General features: G+C 38.8%; 2 protein-coding genes across 3 annotated transcripts in view; one reads left to right on the top strand and one right to left on the bottom strand.

Annotated features, from left to right (window-relative positions):
• The first annotated feature begins 2597 nt into the window (after positions 1-2597).
• Positions 2598-7750, top strand: gja10b (gap junction protein alpha 10 b). Its single transcript, XM_071478491.1, has 2 exons — positions 2598-4403; positions 6981-7750. The coding sequence occupies exons 1-2, from the start codon at positions 2991-2993 to the stop codon at positions 7017-7019; spliced, it is 1452 nt and encodes a 483-aa protein (XP_071334592.1). The 5' UTR covers positions 2598-2990; the 3' UTR covers positions 7020-7750.
• A 909-nt stretch (positions 7751-8659) lies between these two features.
• The window catches only part of bach2b (BTB and CNC homology 1, basic leucine zipper transcription factor 2b), a 106306-nt gene continuing 98749 nt past the window's right edge, over positions 8660-16216 (bottom strand). For both annotated transcript variants that reach the window (XM_071478490.1, XM_071478489.1), the window contains exon 5: positions 8660-15269. In XM_071478490.1, coding sequence (XP_071334591.1) covers positions 14754-15269 — 516 coding nt within the window. In that variant the 3' untranslated portion in view covers positions 8660-14753. The remainder of the gene's footprint in view (positions 15270-16216) is intronic.

Genomic DNA, 16216 nt, shown 5'->3' with positions numbered 1-16216 from the left:
AGAAGCCTTATTTTACTTAATCAAGACTGGTATTCCTGCAATTATTTTTTACACTTTGTTAAGCTACACGCTAATTTGATTTTAAGATGAAGCAAGTTTCAGTTTGGAAGTCAATACCAAACTGAATGAGCCTAAATTTTTTATATGTTTGTACTTTATAATCTCACATTAATGGTATTTTTGAAGTTATGTCATCTTTGTACTAAAGACTCTAAAGATTATTCAACCAGTCTCGTTAGAGAAAGTGAGTGTAGCAGAGAAGATCCAATTACTGCACAGCTTTAAAATCTGCTACATTCATCCTGGACTGAGATCACCAGATCAGCTGAGCATCCTTTTATCTGACCCTTGTTGCTTGGCAACCATTGCTTTCAAGGGAGTGTTGCTTTAGTGGGGAGCTGTGAGTTTGACCAGTATCAACTGAACCATTCTGGGTCCAACAGAAAGGGATTCAGCTGAGACGATTCTGTAAAAGTTGGAGTTGTAGATTGACTCATAACGTCCTGCTGTTCTGTGATAACTCACAACTACACACTTCATTTACTATAACCAAACTAAGTGAAAAGTTCATTTTGTTATTCACATCACATTCGCTTTATTAATCAGTTTGTCTGATTCTGAACTCTTTGTTGTGTGTTCACTATTAAGGCCTCTTTTATTCAGTTGTTAATCTCAACGAAAATATTCACACATCCAATAATCTGGTGCAGATCGGTTGGAGAACATTGTCCTGAAAGAAAAGAGACCCTGCACACTGCTTTTTCCCAGCATCACAATTTATTAATCGTCATGAACATTTTGGTCCCTCTAGACCTTCATCAGAAGTGATTACCATTCAGTTGTTAATAGCCGTAAATAAATCATCATTTCACACCATGGTCTTGTGTATTCTTTCAAAGCAGAGACAGAAATTGAAGAATTGAGAGCTTAAACTGGTGATAAGATGGATTCATTTGTTCTATCCACTTTCCTTCAATAGAAAGTGGTACCCCAATTTTCAAGTAGTAGTCCGGCCACAATTGTGTTTTAAGTAAATTTCCAATCTGAAAAGTAATTAATAACAACAGCTGTCAGATGAATGGTGGGGTAAAAAGTGCAATATTCATCCCGTAATATAGTGGAATAAAAGTATAAAACATAAAATGGAAATAAGGTACACATATCTCAAAATTATACACAAGTGCAGTACTTGAGTAAATGTATTCAGTTACTAAACATCACTACATCAATGGGTTGTTATAACCAGTGCTGGGGAAGCTACTTTGAAAGTTTTTCAAGCTGCCAATGACTTTACACCGGAAGGAGTTGAACTACAGCAAAGCAGCACTACAGAGAGAAATCTAGTTTGATTGAAGCTACAAAGAAAGAGAAGTTCGACCTAGTTTATATTTAAAAAAAAGAAAAGAAATTGACAATGTACATGTGATACAATATTATAACAAAATATAATAGAAACTAGAATCACTGTTATATGCCTCCACCAACCAGCCAAGTTGTGGGAAAATATGGTCAAATCACAAACCAAATTCTAATCAGTTCATCCTTGAGTCCAAGTAAATGTTTGAGCCAAATTTTAACAAATTCCCTCAAGGTGGTCTTGAGATATCACATTCAAGAGGCCATTACTGTGTTTTGTGAGGTCACCATGACCTTGACCTTTAACCACCAAAATCTAATCTAAGAAGTTCTGTCAAGGTGTTACTGAGATATCATGTTCACAAAAATGGGATGGACAGACAACCAGAAAACATAAAGCCTCCAACTCTGGCTGTTGCTGGCATGGAGGCATAAAAAGTCACATTCTGGCTAAAAAATGCAACTCAACTGAGATTATTGCTAAAAGTGTCTAGTTGTTCACAGGTCATATATAAACAAATAAAATACCCCACTATTTATGGGAAAGTGCCGGAATGTCAGTTTCAATTTTGTATACAATTATTACTTAAGTATGTCCATGGTGACTGTTCCTCAGGCATGTGACCACTGAGCAACACCTGCTGAGCAACACCCGCCCTTGGCTTTTGCACATGAACTAAACAGAGGTCAAGTGTGTGATGGTGGCTGCCTGATGAATGCATTGCCTGAGCTCCTTTCACAGCAGTGAGGGCTGGTCAAAGTGGCTTCAACTACAGGAGAGAAGTAATGGTAAAATTCTTTTGATCCTATGGCTGAAAATCATTTGTAGTTTTAGTGGTGAACTGCAGAAAAATTGCCCAAAACTGGTTATAACAACCTCCACCTGGATGCAGAGAAGAACATTAATGAGGTCCAGCATTGATATTGATTGATAAGGCCCGGCTTACGGTTGGTATTCCAGTTCATCCCAAAGGTGCTAGATGGTGTTGAGGTCAGGGCCCTGTGCAGGTCAGTTGAGTTCTTCCACCCCAAACAGGGAAAATCATTTCTGTATGAACAAACTATGGCCAAACAGTTGAAAGGATAGTGTTGTTTATAAATATCATGATATGCTGGAAAGACTTCCCTTCAATGGAACTAAACTAGAACCACAAACACAGCCCCAGACCCAGAAAAAAGCTATATGGACGGAGGTGTCCACTTACTTTCGGTCATATTGTGTACATTTTTAACAATAAAGTCGAAAACAATGTCCATGGCTGTGTATTGACATTTCAGTTTGTGCTATTTCCAGTGTTGTGTCCTGTTAAAAGTTGCAGGGTGAAACTACCCTCAGGGCATTATAGCGTCATGTGGTGGATCAATCACTCCAAACTGGAGCCCTAGTTTGCCACAGCATTGAAATAGTGTCAGCTACATGGCACAGTGGGGTCTCGTCTGTCTTCAGGGGATGACAGTTGAGCCCCATTGTCCCACAAATAAGTCTGCTTTTTTATGATTGCTTCACACTGAAGCACATGAGACACGGACCCAAAAAAAACATGTGAGTAAAACATTTTTATTGCATTTCATTGACGTACAAATTACTCATGGTTTTCTTTATTCATGGACAGTTACTAATAATATGACAGAAGATGGGGGATTGGAACTTATTAGGGAGTATTTTAGAAGAGGTCCACATTCACTCTACCATGGTGGGGAAGATCTGGCTCACCATCCTCTTCATTTTCCGGATGCTTGTGCTCGGCGTTGCAGCCGAGGATGTCTGGGATGACGAGCAGAGCGAGTTTGTTTGCAACACGGAGCAGCCTGGCTGCAAGAACGTCTGCTACGACCAGGCTTTCCCCATCTCCCTCATCCGCTACTGGGTCCTTCAGATCATCTTTGTGTCCTCGCCGTCTCTGGTCTACATGGGCCATGCCTTATACCGTCTGAGGACCCTTGAAAAAGAGAGGCACAAGAAAAAGGCCTGTCTGAAAGCCGAACTGGAGGGGACAGACCCAATCCTGGAGGACCATAAAAGAATTGAGCGAGAGCTCAGGAAACTAGACGAACAGAAGAAAGTAAGGAAAGCTCCCCTCAGAGGGTCGTTGCTACGCACATATGTTTTCCATATCTTGACTAGATCTGTGGTGGAGGTGGGTTTCATTATAGGTCAGTGTGCTCTGTACGGCATTGGGCTTTCTCCTCTGTACAAATGTGAAAGGTTGCCTTGCCCCAACAGTGTTGACTGTTTTGTGTCACGACCAACAGAGAAGAACATTTTCATGGTCTTCATGCTGGTTATTGCTGGAGTTTCTTTATTCCTCAACCTCCTGGAGATTTTCCATCTGGGGGTGAAGAAGATCAAGCAAAGTTTGTACGGATACAAATATGGAGATGATGACAGTGTGTACAGGTCAAAGAAAAACTCCATGGTGCAGCAGGTTTGTGTGCTCACCAACTCCTCACCACAGAGGTTGATGCAGCTCACACAGATGACCTGCTCCGTTGTGCCTGATACTCCCAGGGAGACTCTGCCTTTGAATTTGCCCCCCGTGGCCCCTCAGAATCAGGAGCAGTCCAATAGTTCCAATCAGCAGCCTACACAGACGCATCCGCCAAGCCAAGCTGACATCCAGGGTCTACAGCAAATGGGGGCCGTGGACCGGCGCTACACTCTTGAGAGCAGGAAACCCTCATGTAGCAGCGATGAGTCAAACGGACCTCACGGCTCAGGACAGCCGCAGTACGCGGGACCTCGACCCACACTGATGGCCAGCCACATGGAAATCCCTGCAGCCCTGAAGAACCCACCGAGGAAGCAGAGCAGAGTGAGTATTTGTAAGGAGCTCAGTGACACGAGTGATTCTCCCGAGAGCGATCACTACCCCACAGCCAGAAAGTGCAGTTTTATGTCCAGAGGAATGTCAGAGGGGAAGCTGGCCACTCCGTTTGACAGCGCCGACTCTCAGAGTGGGACAGACACCGAGGCCCAGCACCTCAACCAGGGAGAGAGTCCAGTGATGACCCCGCCACCTCCAGCCAGTGGGAGGAGGATGTCCATGGTAAGAGCATAATAAAATGGTTTTAAATGTTCTATCTAATCATCCTAAAACAACAAGTGTCATCGCTTGGCTTTGTGATGGGTTTAGTTGAATATGTGAATGAAACAGTCTAAAGAGTAATTTAACCAAGCTGAGAAGCATTGTTTCATTATGGAAGATTAACAATGCCTAAATAGAAGCAAATTAAAACATAAAAAGTCAATACAATTACACATTGTTCTATGTACAGTATGGCTGCCATCAACTTGTTTCAGTGATAATAAGCTCTGACCCCAGGTTGACTGGACAGTTCCTTGCTCTTCATTTTAGCATGGACAGCACATCTCCATGTCCAAAGAGAAAAAGCTCCCTTACACCTCCTTATGAAAACTAGTGACATCACTTTGTATTTAGTATTAAAGGCCCCATATTGTATAAAGGTAGATGTCCATGTGTTTTGATTATAAAGAAGGTGTAGATCTTATATTAATACTATGCAAGCATTTCTCAGTCCAGCGAGAAATGCACACAGAGGCTCTGATCCTCTCTTCTGATTGGCTGACTTGAGCTCCAGAGAGAAGCCTGAGAGAGGAGATGTAAAACTACACTGAGATGGTTTTTGGTTCTTAGAACCACAAATATATCTTTTTATCGATAAAATAAAAAAAAAAAGAAAACAGGAAAAGTGTAAAATATGGACATTGAATGGATTAAGGCAACCCATATGCTGATAGACAGCACTGAAATACAATACACCACTTCACTTTTTTTTCCTGTGTTGTGATTTGATTTTAATGCTGAAAATGTATGTAATTGAAAAACAATTCATTCATTAAAGACAAAAAGATAAATAATTATTCTTATGTTTTTCATTGAATCATGACACAGTAAATGTTACTTAAAAAGGAAATACATATAACAGTGCATTGTGTTTCACTTTGTTCCTTGGTTTGGTTTGTTTATATTTAGTCATTTTAAATCTTCTACATTCACTCCCTTTCTGGTTGACACTGTTGCACCTTCGACTGCACTCAGGTGGATGTGGTTGCATGTGGTCAAAATTGTTCTCCATTGCACCTGTAACCACACCCACTGGTGATGTCACTGTGTACCGACACACTCTGGAGTACACCTTGACTTCACTGCAGCGAAATAAGTTAGACCACAGGAAGTAAGAAAAATAAGAATTTCAGCCGCAAAACAAAACAAGACACATTTTTTTTTCCTCCATTGTGTTAGGGAAGAGGCAAGATATCTCAAAACCTGGACAAATAAAACCAAAAATACCTGTATGTATATTTTCTGCAAGAGGTAAATTTTTATTTATTTATTTATTTATTTATTTATTTATTTATTTATTTTTTTTTTTTGGTGACCTAACCCTTTCAATAATCTAAATTGCTTCTAAAAAAATTCTGACATCATGTATTTTGCCACTGAACCTAGGTCTGTTACGACATACTCTCTTTCTCCTTCCATATTGTCTTTATTCAAAATTGACAGCCACACACACACACACACACACACACACACACACACACACACACCCCGAACCAGTGTCACAATCTCATATCTAATATTCAAGACTGAATAACCAACAATCAAAGCTTCTGAAAACACACTTTGGTATTATTCATTTAGAGTTCAAGTAAGTTTGATCAGATTATTTAAATCAAATTTGAACAAAAACCACAAAACTTTCATTATGTTTTCATCTAAACATTGATAAATGGTGATTGAGGCATAAATGTATGTGACATCAGACCCCACTTTAAACCAGTGAGGAGAGCACAGACAAAAAAAAAAAAAAAAAAAAAAAATTAAATTGTATTTTTAACATTTTTTGGACTCCTTTGAGGATCCTGATTCCAGATTTGGAAAAGGAAGGACAATGAAAAAATGTTCTGAGGAAACATAGGAAATACTTTAAAAGGTTGAAAAGCAGCGTTTCCCTGATGTCTCTGGTTGAAAGCTTAAGTCTGTTTCATCTGTGACCACTGTCAGCACCAGTACAGAAATGTATTATGACATGTATGCTCCTATATCAAGAGATGTTTTTCTTATTTCTTATTCATTCATTTAAAAACACACATTTTTTTTATTTTTATTTTTTTTTCCATTTACATAATATCAAGATATATTGACAGGATTTGGGATTAATATATTACATAACATATGTCTAAAACATAAGTGTACATGCATAAACAAATATTTGAGCTATACATATAATATATGATAGTTTTCCAATTTCTAATTAGGTTCCATATGTAATTTTCACACATCTGTATATACATTTTTACTTCATATGTACATATATTTCATTTATGGTAGTGGTTCACAACCTGTGGGTCGGGGCCCACTGGTGGGGCACGTAGGTATTACAAGTGGCCCCACAAATCATTTGCAAAACAGTACAATTTTGTGAAAAGATATGTGATGTCACATTGCACTGACACACCTTGGTGTTTGCTTCTTACATCAGTACATCAAGGTGACAGGTTAAACCACTGCAGGTCAGATGCTGCTGGTAAGAGAAATGTGTTTGTGTATGTGACATGAATAATAACCACACAATGTCCACACGTTTCTTTCTTTCAGAGCATGATTCTGGAGCTGTCTTCAATCATGAAGAAGTAAAGTGGAAGTGACTGTTTTGGCACCAAGCTAGAGGAATAGGTCATAAACGGACTGAGGGATCCTGATCGCAAAGCAAATTTCATCCTATGTCTCAACTGCAACTTTATGTTTTCACAGTTCATAAAAGTATATATTGTGCATGAACAAGAGCTTCAGTAAAATATGTTAAAAACACACCACTCCACAGGCAAGAGATGCTTAATAATTTGCTTCAGGCTGACAGTTTGCAAGTGACTTGCTATTTAGGGTTGAATGTGGTTTCTGAGACCATGAATGAAAATCTAAATTACATTTGGCTGAAAGCACATGTGACTGCTCATAAAATGAGACCAAACGTAAATCTATTTGACAGAAGATTGTAATTAAAGACTGTGGAATTGGCAGCCACATAAAGACAAGAGCACTCTCTAAACCAGTGTTTATGGTTTATCGTACAGAATGAGCTGCAGAAAAAAAAAGGGCTCTTCAAATTAAACATTTTGTTTCAACTGAGAGTAGCCTAATATTGTTTGTGAATATATCTAACAAATTTAAGCTGTTGTTGCAAATATTTCTGTTGTCCTGTTTTTTTTTTTTTTTTTTTCTATTAAACACTTTTCCCTCTTCAGCAGGACTGAACTGTTTTGTCTGAGTGGTGTGTTTTCAAAGGTGGGCCTCACTGGTGGGGGGGGGGGTCCAAACAGTTTCAGGGGAGGCTCAGTGAATGAAAGCGAAAACAAGTTATGACATTAGCTATCAAAAGGAGATCACAGGAATCTCACTATCTCACAGTCTCACTATTCTCAACAGCAGGCAGCCGTTTTTAATTGGAAAAAACTGTACACTGTACATTACCTGCTCAGCATCAGAGTCATAAAAACTTAGTAATGAGACCAACTGGTGAACAGCGAAGCATTTGGTAGCTAATAAGCAAAACATTTCTCTCAGACGTTGGTGGAGATCGAACTAAAAGAGACCTAATATTCATTTCTGCAACAGGCTAATTAATGCGAATGTAGATGAACGCTAATGTTGCTCCATGTCTGCTGGATGTGTAAATACGGCTTCCTAGAGTAATGATAGTCTGTCAATGTTGTGCCCCCAAGTGACTAAAACAAATCTATCTATTAAATTCAGTTAATTAATTAAAAGTCCATTCATGGAACTGACAAACACTTTATGATGTTTGTTACATTCCCCAAGGAGAAAACCAGGTGATGAGGGGAGGTAACAAAAACAGAAGGTTTTCCTGGAGAGAAAGATTGGGAGGAGGAAAAAGGAATTTTAGTAAGAAACCAAATCACTAAACACAACTAAAGGCTCTGGTTTTAAACTAAACCAAACCACCAGGTTTTCACAAAATATTCTATTAGTTTTTAATACATTTAAAGAAAAGAAAAAAGGTAAATTAGACACATAGCAATACACAGATCAGCAGCCTACACACACTGGCCCACTGACCCTGGCTGGGCTCAGTCTTTTCACTTCTATGCGCCCTGATCAGTGAGTGGAAGCAGCTGTGCACACCTAACCCACTCCACTGGAGGAGTGGCGACACCTGGAGCAGAAGGGGGAGAGAGTTACACCACAGGAAAAACACCCACAGCACTTGGGCCCTAGCAGTGTTTTTGAAAAAAAAAACCTTCACAAAACACAAAGTGTGATATGCATGTTTCTTTATTTCATAAAGAGAAATGGTGTCTAGACAAAAAAGTTGTTTAGATAACACTAGCAATTGAAATTAATGAAAATTGGGTTTGCACAATACTGTATTTACAATGGTTATTGAGTCATTTTAATTAATTAGGGTCATGTAGCATTTAAAAATTATAAAGGTAAGAACTCTTAGTAGAGAATAAGCAAATAACAGCTATTTCAAATTGACAATATTAACACAAAACAGTCATCTAGAAAAATGAAAGAAAAAAACAACAACTTGAACTACAAGCTTAAGAGCTATTACATTAAAAATGATGCACCAAAATCGACTAATACAATAATCCATATAATCTGTGTAAAAAGCATGTAGAAAAAACACCTGATGCAGTTTGCTGATACAGTCATTGACCAGTTATGAGAGGTATGAAGGATTTCACAGGTAGATAAGTGTGAGAAAGTCCGCACTGGTGACTCGGGGATGGGGGCCCAGGCCCCTGTATACACTCACTTCACTTGAATGTGAACTATGGCCTCTGCACGTTCTAAGGCAAATATCGGAGGTGCACTTGTATTCATATAATGCTAACCCATCCCGAAAGTTGGATTAAAGACAAGGTGAGGAAACTCATTCTTTGTCTCTTTACACAACACCAAGAACCAGTCGAATTGAACCAAGTGATTTTTACATGGCAAAAATCAATCATACATGACATGACACCTATTTGTAAACATATTCCATTTTTCATATTTTATCTTCAATGATCTCGACCTGCGCATTCAACCAGGATACCAATTTTTTTTTTTTCTCAATAAAGTTGAGCAGTCTGTGAGAAAGGCATGTTTTTGTTCATATTCTTTTATAGAACAACCTTTGGAGTTGAAAAGCCAGTGTTTGTTTCAGAGAAGCAGCAACAAAAAAAACTAAACAAAAAAAAAAAGTTTAATTAAAAAAAACAAAAAACAAACAAACAAACAAAAAAAAAAACACAGCAAAAAGGTAAGAGCATCCAATTACAGAGTTACAGCAAGAGCAAAATTGTTCACTGAAATCAATGTTGTAATGGCTATAAACTAAAAAAGTGTCTGGCCTGCACAAAGTAGCCTGAAGGATTCCTCATATCAAATTCATCAAGCCATTTTAGGTATAATTATGTTTCTGTTGCATCATTTTAAAGTTGCACTAATCAATATTTGCATATGAACAATGAATCAGATGACTGTGTGCAATGTGAGAGGGGTCGAACGTAGTGACGAACCAGCAGAGAATTATCACTGACTCTGCATTTCCCTTAAGCTCTGCAGAGCTTTTCAGCCTCTTTTAGCTTTACAACCAGAAAACTTTTTTTTTTCATCTCATCGTTTTCATCTCATTTCCAGTAGCAGCAGTTTTTAGTTAAAAAAAAAGCTCTGATATACTCATTGTGTGCTACCTTCTCACCACCAAATGGCAGACATGCTAAGTTAGCTACTAGCTGGTGAACATAGTGGAGCATCTGCCAGCTTAAGAGCCACATATGTTTTCTCAGGAGTTGGTGGAGACCAAAACAGGAGAGTGAATACTGGACATGACTGTTTCTGCGAGACATGTAAAGAAGCAACTGTTTGCTAACACAGCCATACCGACCATATAAGGTCATAATATGCAAATGGTGTGTTTAAGGCTTGTTCTGCTGCCCCCAAGTGGCCAAAATTAGTTCATCTATCAATGCAGCTTTAAATGTTAGTAACAAATCATTTTTAAAAAGTCTACTTCTGAGCTTCTGAATGATAAAAAGATTTAAATGCTTGGCACCCTGAGCCACTGATGGTGGTTCACTCAAATGACAAAAACATATTCTGTCAATTAGCTTTGGTGTCATTTGCCTGGAGTTGTCATTGGATCTACCAAAAGCCATGCAAATATCCAAAGGAACAGAGCACTGTTATAAAATGAGATGTTTTCATTAGTAATTTTTTTCAGCACCATGAACCAAATTCCTCTATTGTCCATTGTATCAGAATGGAGGTAGAAATCTTAAGAGACAGATATCCCAAAATCTGGTTAGACTATTTTTGTTAATTTGAGTGAACTGACCTCCAGGGTGTGAACCAGACAGTTTTTAAGGAATCATTAAGATGTTGACATTGCTGACATTAACTCATCTCACCACTGAAGCTGAGGATGGATAAATTGTAATTTGACCAAGCAGTCAGTTTTGGAGTGTGCAGTGAGACTCAAAGAGGTCAAAGGTCTCCGGACTGGAGAGTGTGATTCTGTTTGTTGACTTCATCCTCTATAGTAATCTAAAGGTGTGATATGTTGAATTAGCAACATATGGGTAGGGTAAGAGAAATTCTACTATGCTTAAACAAGAATGTGACTGTAGTATTATTACACATCTCAACAGATGCCCAGGGTCCTTTTGTTACAATAGTTAGGCTACAACACAAACTTCATGAATTCATTTTCTTCAAACAGGAAAACATAAAGTCAAAGAGTCTGTGCTCTCCAATGCAACACCAGGGTTCCTCAATTTAGGATCAAGCACACAAATAGAAAATGTTGCATAATGGTTTGCAGAGAAGAAGCTTCTGTGATGTAAAGTGTTCCACTTTAATTATCTGGCTTCAACCTGGTAGAATCTCCTCATGGGTAAATACTGTTCTGCTTCAGTAAATATACGTACAAGAATGAAAAAGAGCACAAACAGTGAAAAGGGCTGAACAAACAGGAGAAACCACACCAGTCGACAAAGAGTCACTACCGCTCCACGCTGTGCCACAACGTATGTCCTGTGTGTGTATTGTATGAATATACTGTATGTGTCTGTGTGCATGTGTTTGTGCATGTGCGGGTCTATGTACTCTACAAAATAGAGACCAGTCTTTTAACAATTTCAAAGACAGGTTTGTAAAATACACTTAAGAGATACTCTGTTCGGCTGTATCAGAAAAACAGTCTCATGTGAGATCGTACTCTAAACTACTGTTTTAAACTCTAAAATTTACATCAATAAAAGTCAGGGGTAGAACTTCACAATGTTTTATCCAAACTTTAAAGCCCCAATCCGAGTTTTATTTGGCCATGAAATGTTCACATAGATTTTTCCAGAATTAAAATTGTGGTTTCTGATTGTAATGAAACACTTACAGCGTCCCACCAAATGCACCCAAATAAAATCACAAAATCGAGTCAGGTAATAGGTGGGTGTCCGGGGGGTGGCTAATTGTTAGGCTATCTTAGTAGCACCCACATTTGAGCTGGTGTTTTCTATTAATATTATAAGATAAATTGGTATTTACCACAGCAATTCCTGTTAGAATTAAAACCTTTTGTGATTTTTGCAAAGTAAATAGCATTACATATTGTTTAGCAAGGTTTTGTTGCTAGCCTGCATTTTTGGTAATACAGTCACATTACAAGTGTCAATGCGATGTTGAATTAGTTTTCCTGATGTCATCAAATGAGCTTGATAGCTGCTGTTAAAATTCAGGAGAAGTTTCCAGCTTAGCATTTAGAGGTTTTATCTGTATTGCTAACAACATTTAGCCCATACAGTTGGACTAATTCCAGATATTGCCATCTATATGTACGTGCAGAAATATTTTTGTAATTAATGCAAACACAATTAGTTACAAGACCTTCAAAAGTGTAATAGTACGAGTATTTTTTATATGCTTACAAATTCATTATTAGCTTTGTTAAAATCACAAATGGTTTCAATTTTTTATACCAATTTCTGTAGCAGATACCTATTTGTCTTTTGTATGGATAATAAATGGATGGATAGTAATCTTTCTTTCTTTCAGAGAGAAATGCTCAGTGAGAGATTACACTGAGAAGCTAGCAGAAGAGCCCAGCGGTGACATTAGCTTAAGCTCTCTACTAAGCTAACAGGAGCGCCATTTGGATCGGGGCTTTAAAGAGCGACGAAAAAAAGAAAGCTTCACATTCCAATTAAATTCCACCTTTGCACTAGAGCATGGCCCTACTCATTCAGACAATTCAGCGTGTTTATACATAGAAATATATATATATTTAAAAAAATCATTTTAAAAGCAGACTGCTCCAGAGAGAACTCGCGAGGCAAACAGAAGCTGGACAAACTAACTAGGCTTATAGCTATAGGCAGCATGCATGCACATCACAAAGTAGGTGTTCAAACAAATGCACAATTAGGGCAAACATGTTACTATCTAATATGATTGTTGCTCAATCATTCTGACAACACATACACTGCTTTCACGTCAAATGAATTCTGAATTAGCTTATTCAAGTCCTAAAGAAATACGAATATAAGGTGTGAACCCTCTTATACTAAAACATTAGATTCCTTTTGTATTCAGGTTTCTTCATAGGGATAATTTTTTCACTGTATATTCTTATGATCATATCAACAAGATGTTCCCCTTGAAGTGCCAATTTAAGTGCTCCAGTCTCAGACGTTTAAAGGGTCTGAAACAAAGACAAAGACCCTCATTGAAGTGCTAAATGGCTCTGTAGCCGGATACAAAGTGCCGGAATAATAAGTCAAATTCACTGATTTTTAAAAAGTCTTTTTGTATTTATCTTATTCAGGATCAATTTGAAAAAAAAATTGAGTATAGTATCTGTCATGTAGATGTTGGCTGCACTTTTCACTGTCAAATGGCATCAAACGGCAACACTGAAGAAACCCAAAGCATGTCTGCGAGAGTGTACACAAATAGCATCTTTAAATACTGATAAGAAATAAGATTTACTCCAAAAAACACAAGGCAAAACTCTTTTTTTTTCACATTTAAAGAGGAGTCAAAGGTGGAGAGAGAGGAGCTGGCCTGAGCTGCGCATTACAAATACATCTCGAATGTCTAAATTTATACATGCATGGGGCGAAAAGTTTTACACATGTATGTTGACGTGTGTGTCTGTATGTGTGCTGTGTGCTGAGTGTCTACATGTGTGTCAAGCTGATTTCCTGAGTATAAGAACACCCACCATGATGGGGAATATTCATTAGGCAGGACAGGAAACAGCAAAGCAAAGATTTTCCCTTAGCAAAAAGGTGCTTGATATAACCCCGGTGAAAAAAAAAAAAGAAAAAAAAAAAAAGAAACATCTAAGCCTCTACCTGTACAAAAAAAATCACTATTACAGTCATCATGCTCCATACTATATACATTTCTGCCACACAAGCACTTGAAAGTCAGTCACTGTTACAACATCCAAATACAATGGTATTGCTGATGAGTGGGAAATAAAAATAGTCATTTAACCACCTGCAAAAACCTTTTTTTTTTCCTTTCAATTCAGTGCTGAGGAAGGCAAAGGAGGAATGTTTTCGGTTGCAGCCTGTACAAAGTTCTCCTGTACAGAAATACAAATGTGAGACGCTTGAAGACATTTTTGCATATGAACATTTTACAGTCTAACTGCATCGTAACTTCCTCGTGTACAGAAACTACTGTATTCTCATTTTTCATGAATTAGTTTGAACATTCAGAGGATTTTTTTTGCTTATTCCTGAGTTTGAATTGCTGTGACGAAAAGGGCCACTAAGATATAGTGAGAAAAAAACCACAGAGAAAGGGGGAGAGAGCGAGAGAGAGAGAGAGAGAAAGAGTGAGACAGAGAGAGGTAGAGAAGATTGATAAAGACAGAGTGGGAAAAAAAAACAGAGAGGAGAGAGAAAGGCAGAAGAAGCAGAGATACTGTCGGTTCACAGAGAGACAAAGAGAGCTGCTGTTTAGGTCCGATGAGGTTGAACTATGAGTTGTGATGAGCGACACATGAAGAACAGAGTCTCCACTGTAGAGGTTGCTGCCCGGCCGAGTGTAGCACCACTGTAAAGGTTTGGTGAGAAGTTCCCACTCTGTCATGGTTAAGAGAAAAATACCTGGAGAACAGTATTGCTGCTGTTAAGACAACTTTAGTGTCAACCGTCCAAAAAGAAGAACAAAAAAAAAAAAAGACAGCACAAAAAGACATAAATACATACAAAGCTTGTTTTCAGTGAACACTGGGAGAGGCCGACATCTCAACAACCCCAAGAGAGGGTTTGTCAGAAGAATCAAATTAAATAATAATAAAAAAAAACAAACAAACAAAAAAAACAACAACAACACAGAGAACCACCACTACTTAGTACAGTCCTTCCTTGGCTGCTCGTCAGTTGTACATTTGTCAGTCATTTCCTGACAAAAATCAACTGTTACCGTCTGGTTGGATTTTTCAGTGGACAGCCCTGACTTTGTGTACAAGCTGGCATCGTGGCCGTCCATATCTTTATCCGCCCCGTTTCGGACAGCCAAGTCAGGCTCGCTCTCTGAGGGGCCGGGCGACCCCTGGAAGCTGGGTTCCGGCGTGGCCGAGCCCGAGTGGGTGGTGAGGTCGATGCTGGTGGTGGTGGTGTTGGTGGCGTTGGTGACGGCGGGGCTGCGTGGAGGCTTGGGCTCGTGGGCAGCGTTGTGGCTGGCGGTGGAGTTGGCGGGCCGCAGCACGGGGCAGTAGTGGTGTAAAGACTGGACCTGCTCGGGGCTCAGCTGGACGTCCCTGCACACTTCCTGGGACAGGCAGGAGAAGTTCTCCCACAGCTCGCCCATACACGCCTTCAGCTGGTTCCTCTCCGTCAGCAGCTTCTCCTTCTCACACACCTGCACGCACACACACATACAGTCGTGTCTACATGACTTCTGAGGACATTACATTGACTTACTTTCATTTTCTGACTTACTCTAACCTTAACCATAACTAGTACTTGCCTAACCCTTAAAACAAGTCTTCATCTTAAAATTTAATGATTGACATTATGGGGACTTGCTTTGTGTCCCAATAAGAAAGACAAGTCCTCACAATGTGACTGTGTAAAGAGTCCCCACAACATGAGTAATACGTGGACAACACACACACAATGAACAAATGACTAATGCATTTGTTCAGACACTGTCCACACCAGAGTACAGTTTCTCTCTCTGCTTATCATTCACCACATTACACTCGACGGTTTAGACTACTCAGGACCAGTGTTTGACAGTTTTGAGCCATTGTCATTTAAAGTCATCACAGTCACATGACTGTATTTTAACATCTGTGGATGGTATTTTGATCTAATTGCATTGTTAACATTGTACTAGGTAGCAAACAGGAAGTCGTTTTGGACACAGCCTCAGTGTTTCCACGGGCACGATGGATTTAGTTCCTGGAATCCTTTCTTTGGCCTGGTTCAGGAAGTGACCGAAGACTGATGTCAATCATGGTCGAGCAAGCTAATCCATCATCATACCTGGAAACAGTTACTACTCTACACAGGATGCAGTCATCATTTCACTTACTCCACAATGTCTGACACTATCAGACACACTGTGAATCATCTTGTTCCAGCTCTTTACTTAAGTTATATGATGTTTAAACAGTGAATTATTCAACCTCAAGATATGTTTTACTGTATACAATTTCATTAAACAGAAATATTGTAGGCACCATGTTCATATTTTATATTTTATATATATTTTATATCCATACCAAGCTTCAGACCAACAGATTTGGTATGTTTGCAAACTTGAGGATTTCCACAAAAATTCAAGATGAAATTGTTCCAATT

The sequence above is a fragment of the Trachinotus anak genome, unplaced genomic scaffold, assembly GCF_046630095.1.
Source record: "Trachinotus anak isolate AG129_WGS33_773 ecotype Australia unplaced genomic scaffold, CSIRO_AGI_Tana_v1 ptg000005l, whole genome shotgun sequence".
Classification (NCBI taxonomy): Eukaryota; Metazoa; Chordata; class Actinopteri; order Carangiformes; family Carangidae; genus Trachinotus; species Trachinotus anak.
The sequence above is the reverse complement of the archived record's forward strand: the minus strand, read 5'-3'. Positions and strand labels throughout refer to the sequence as shown.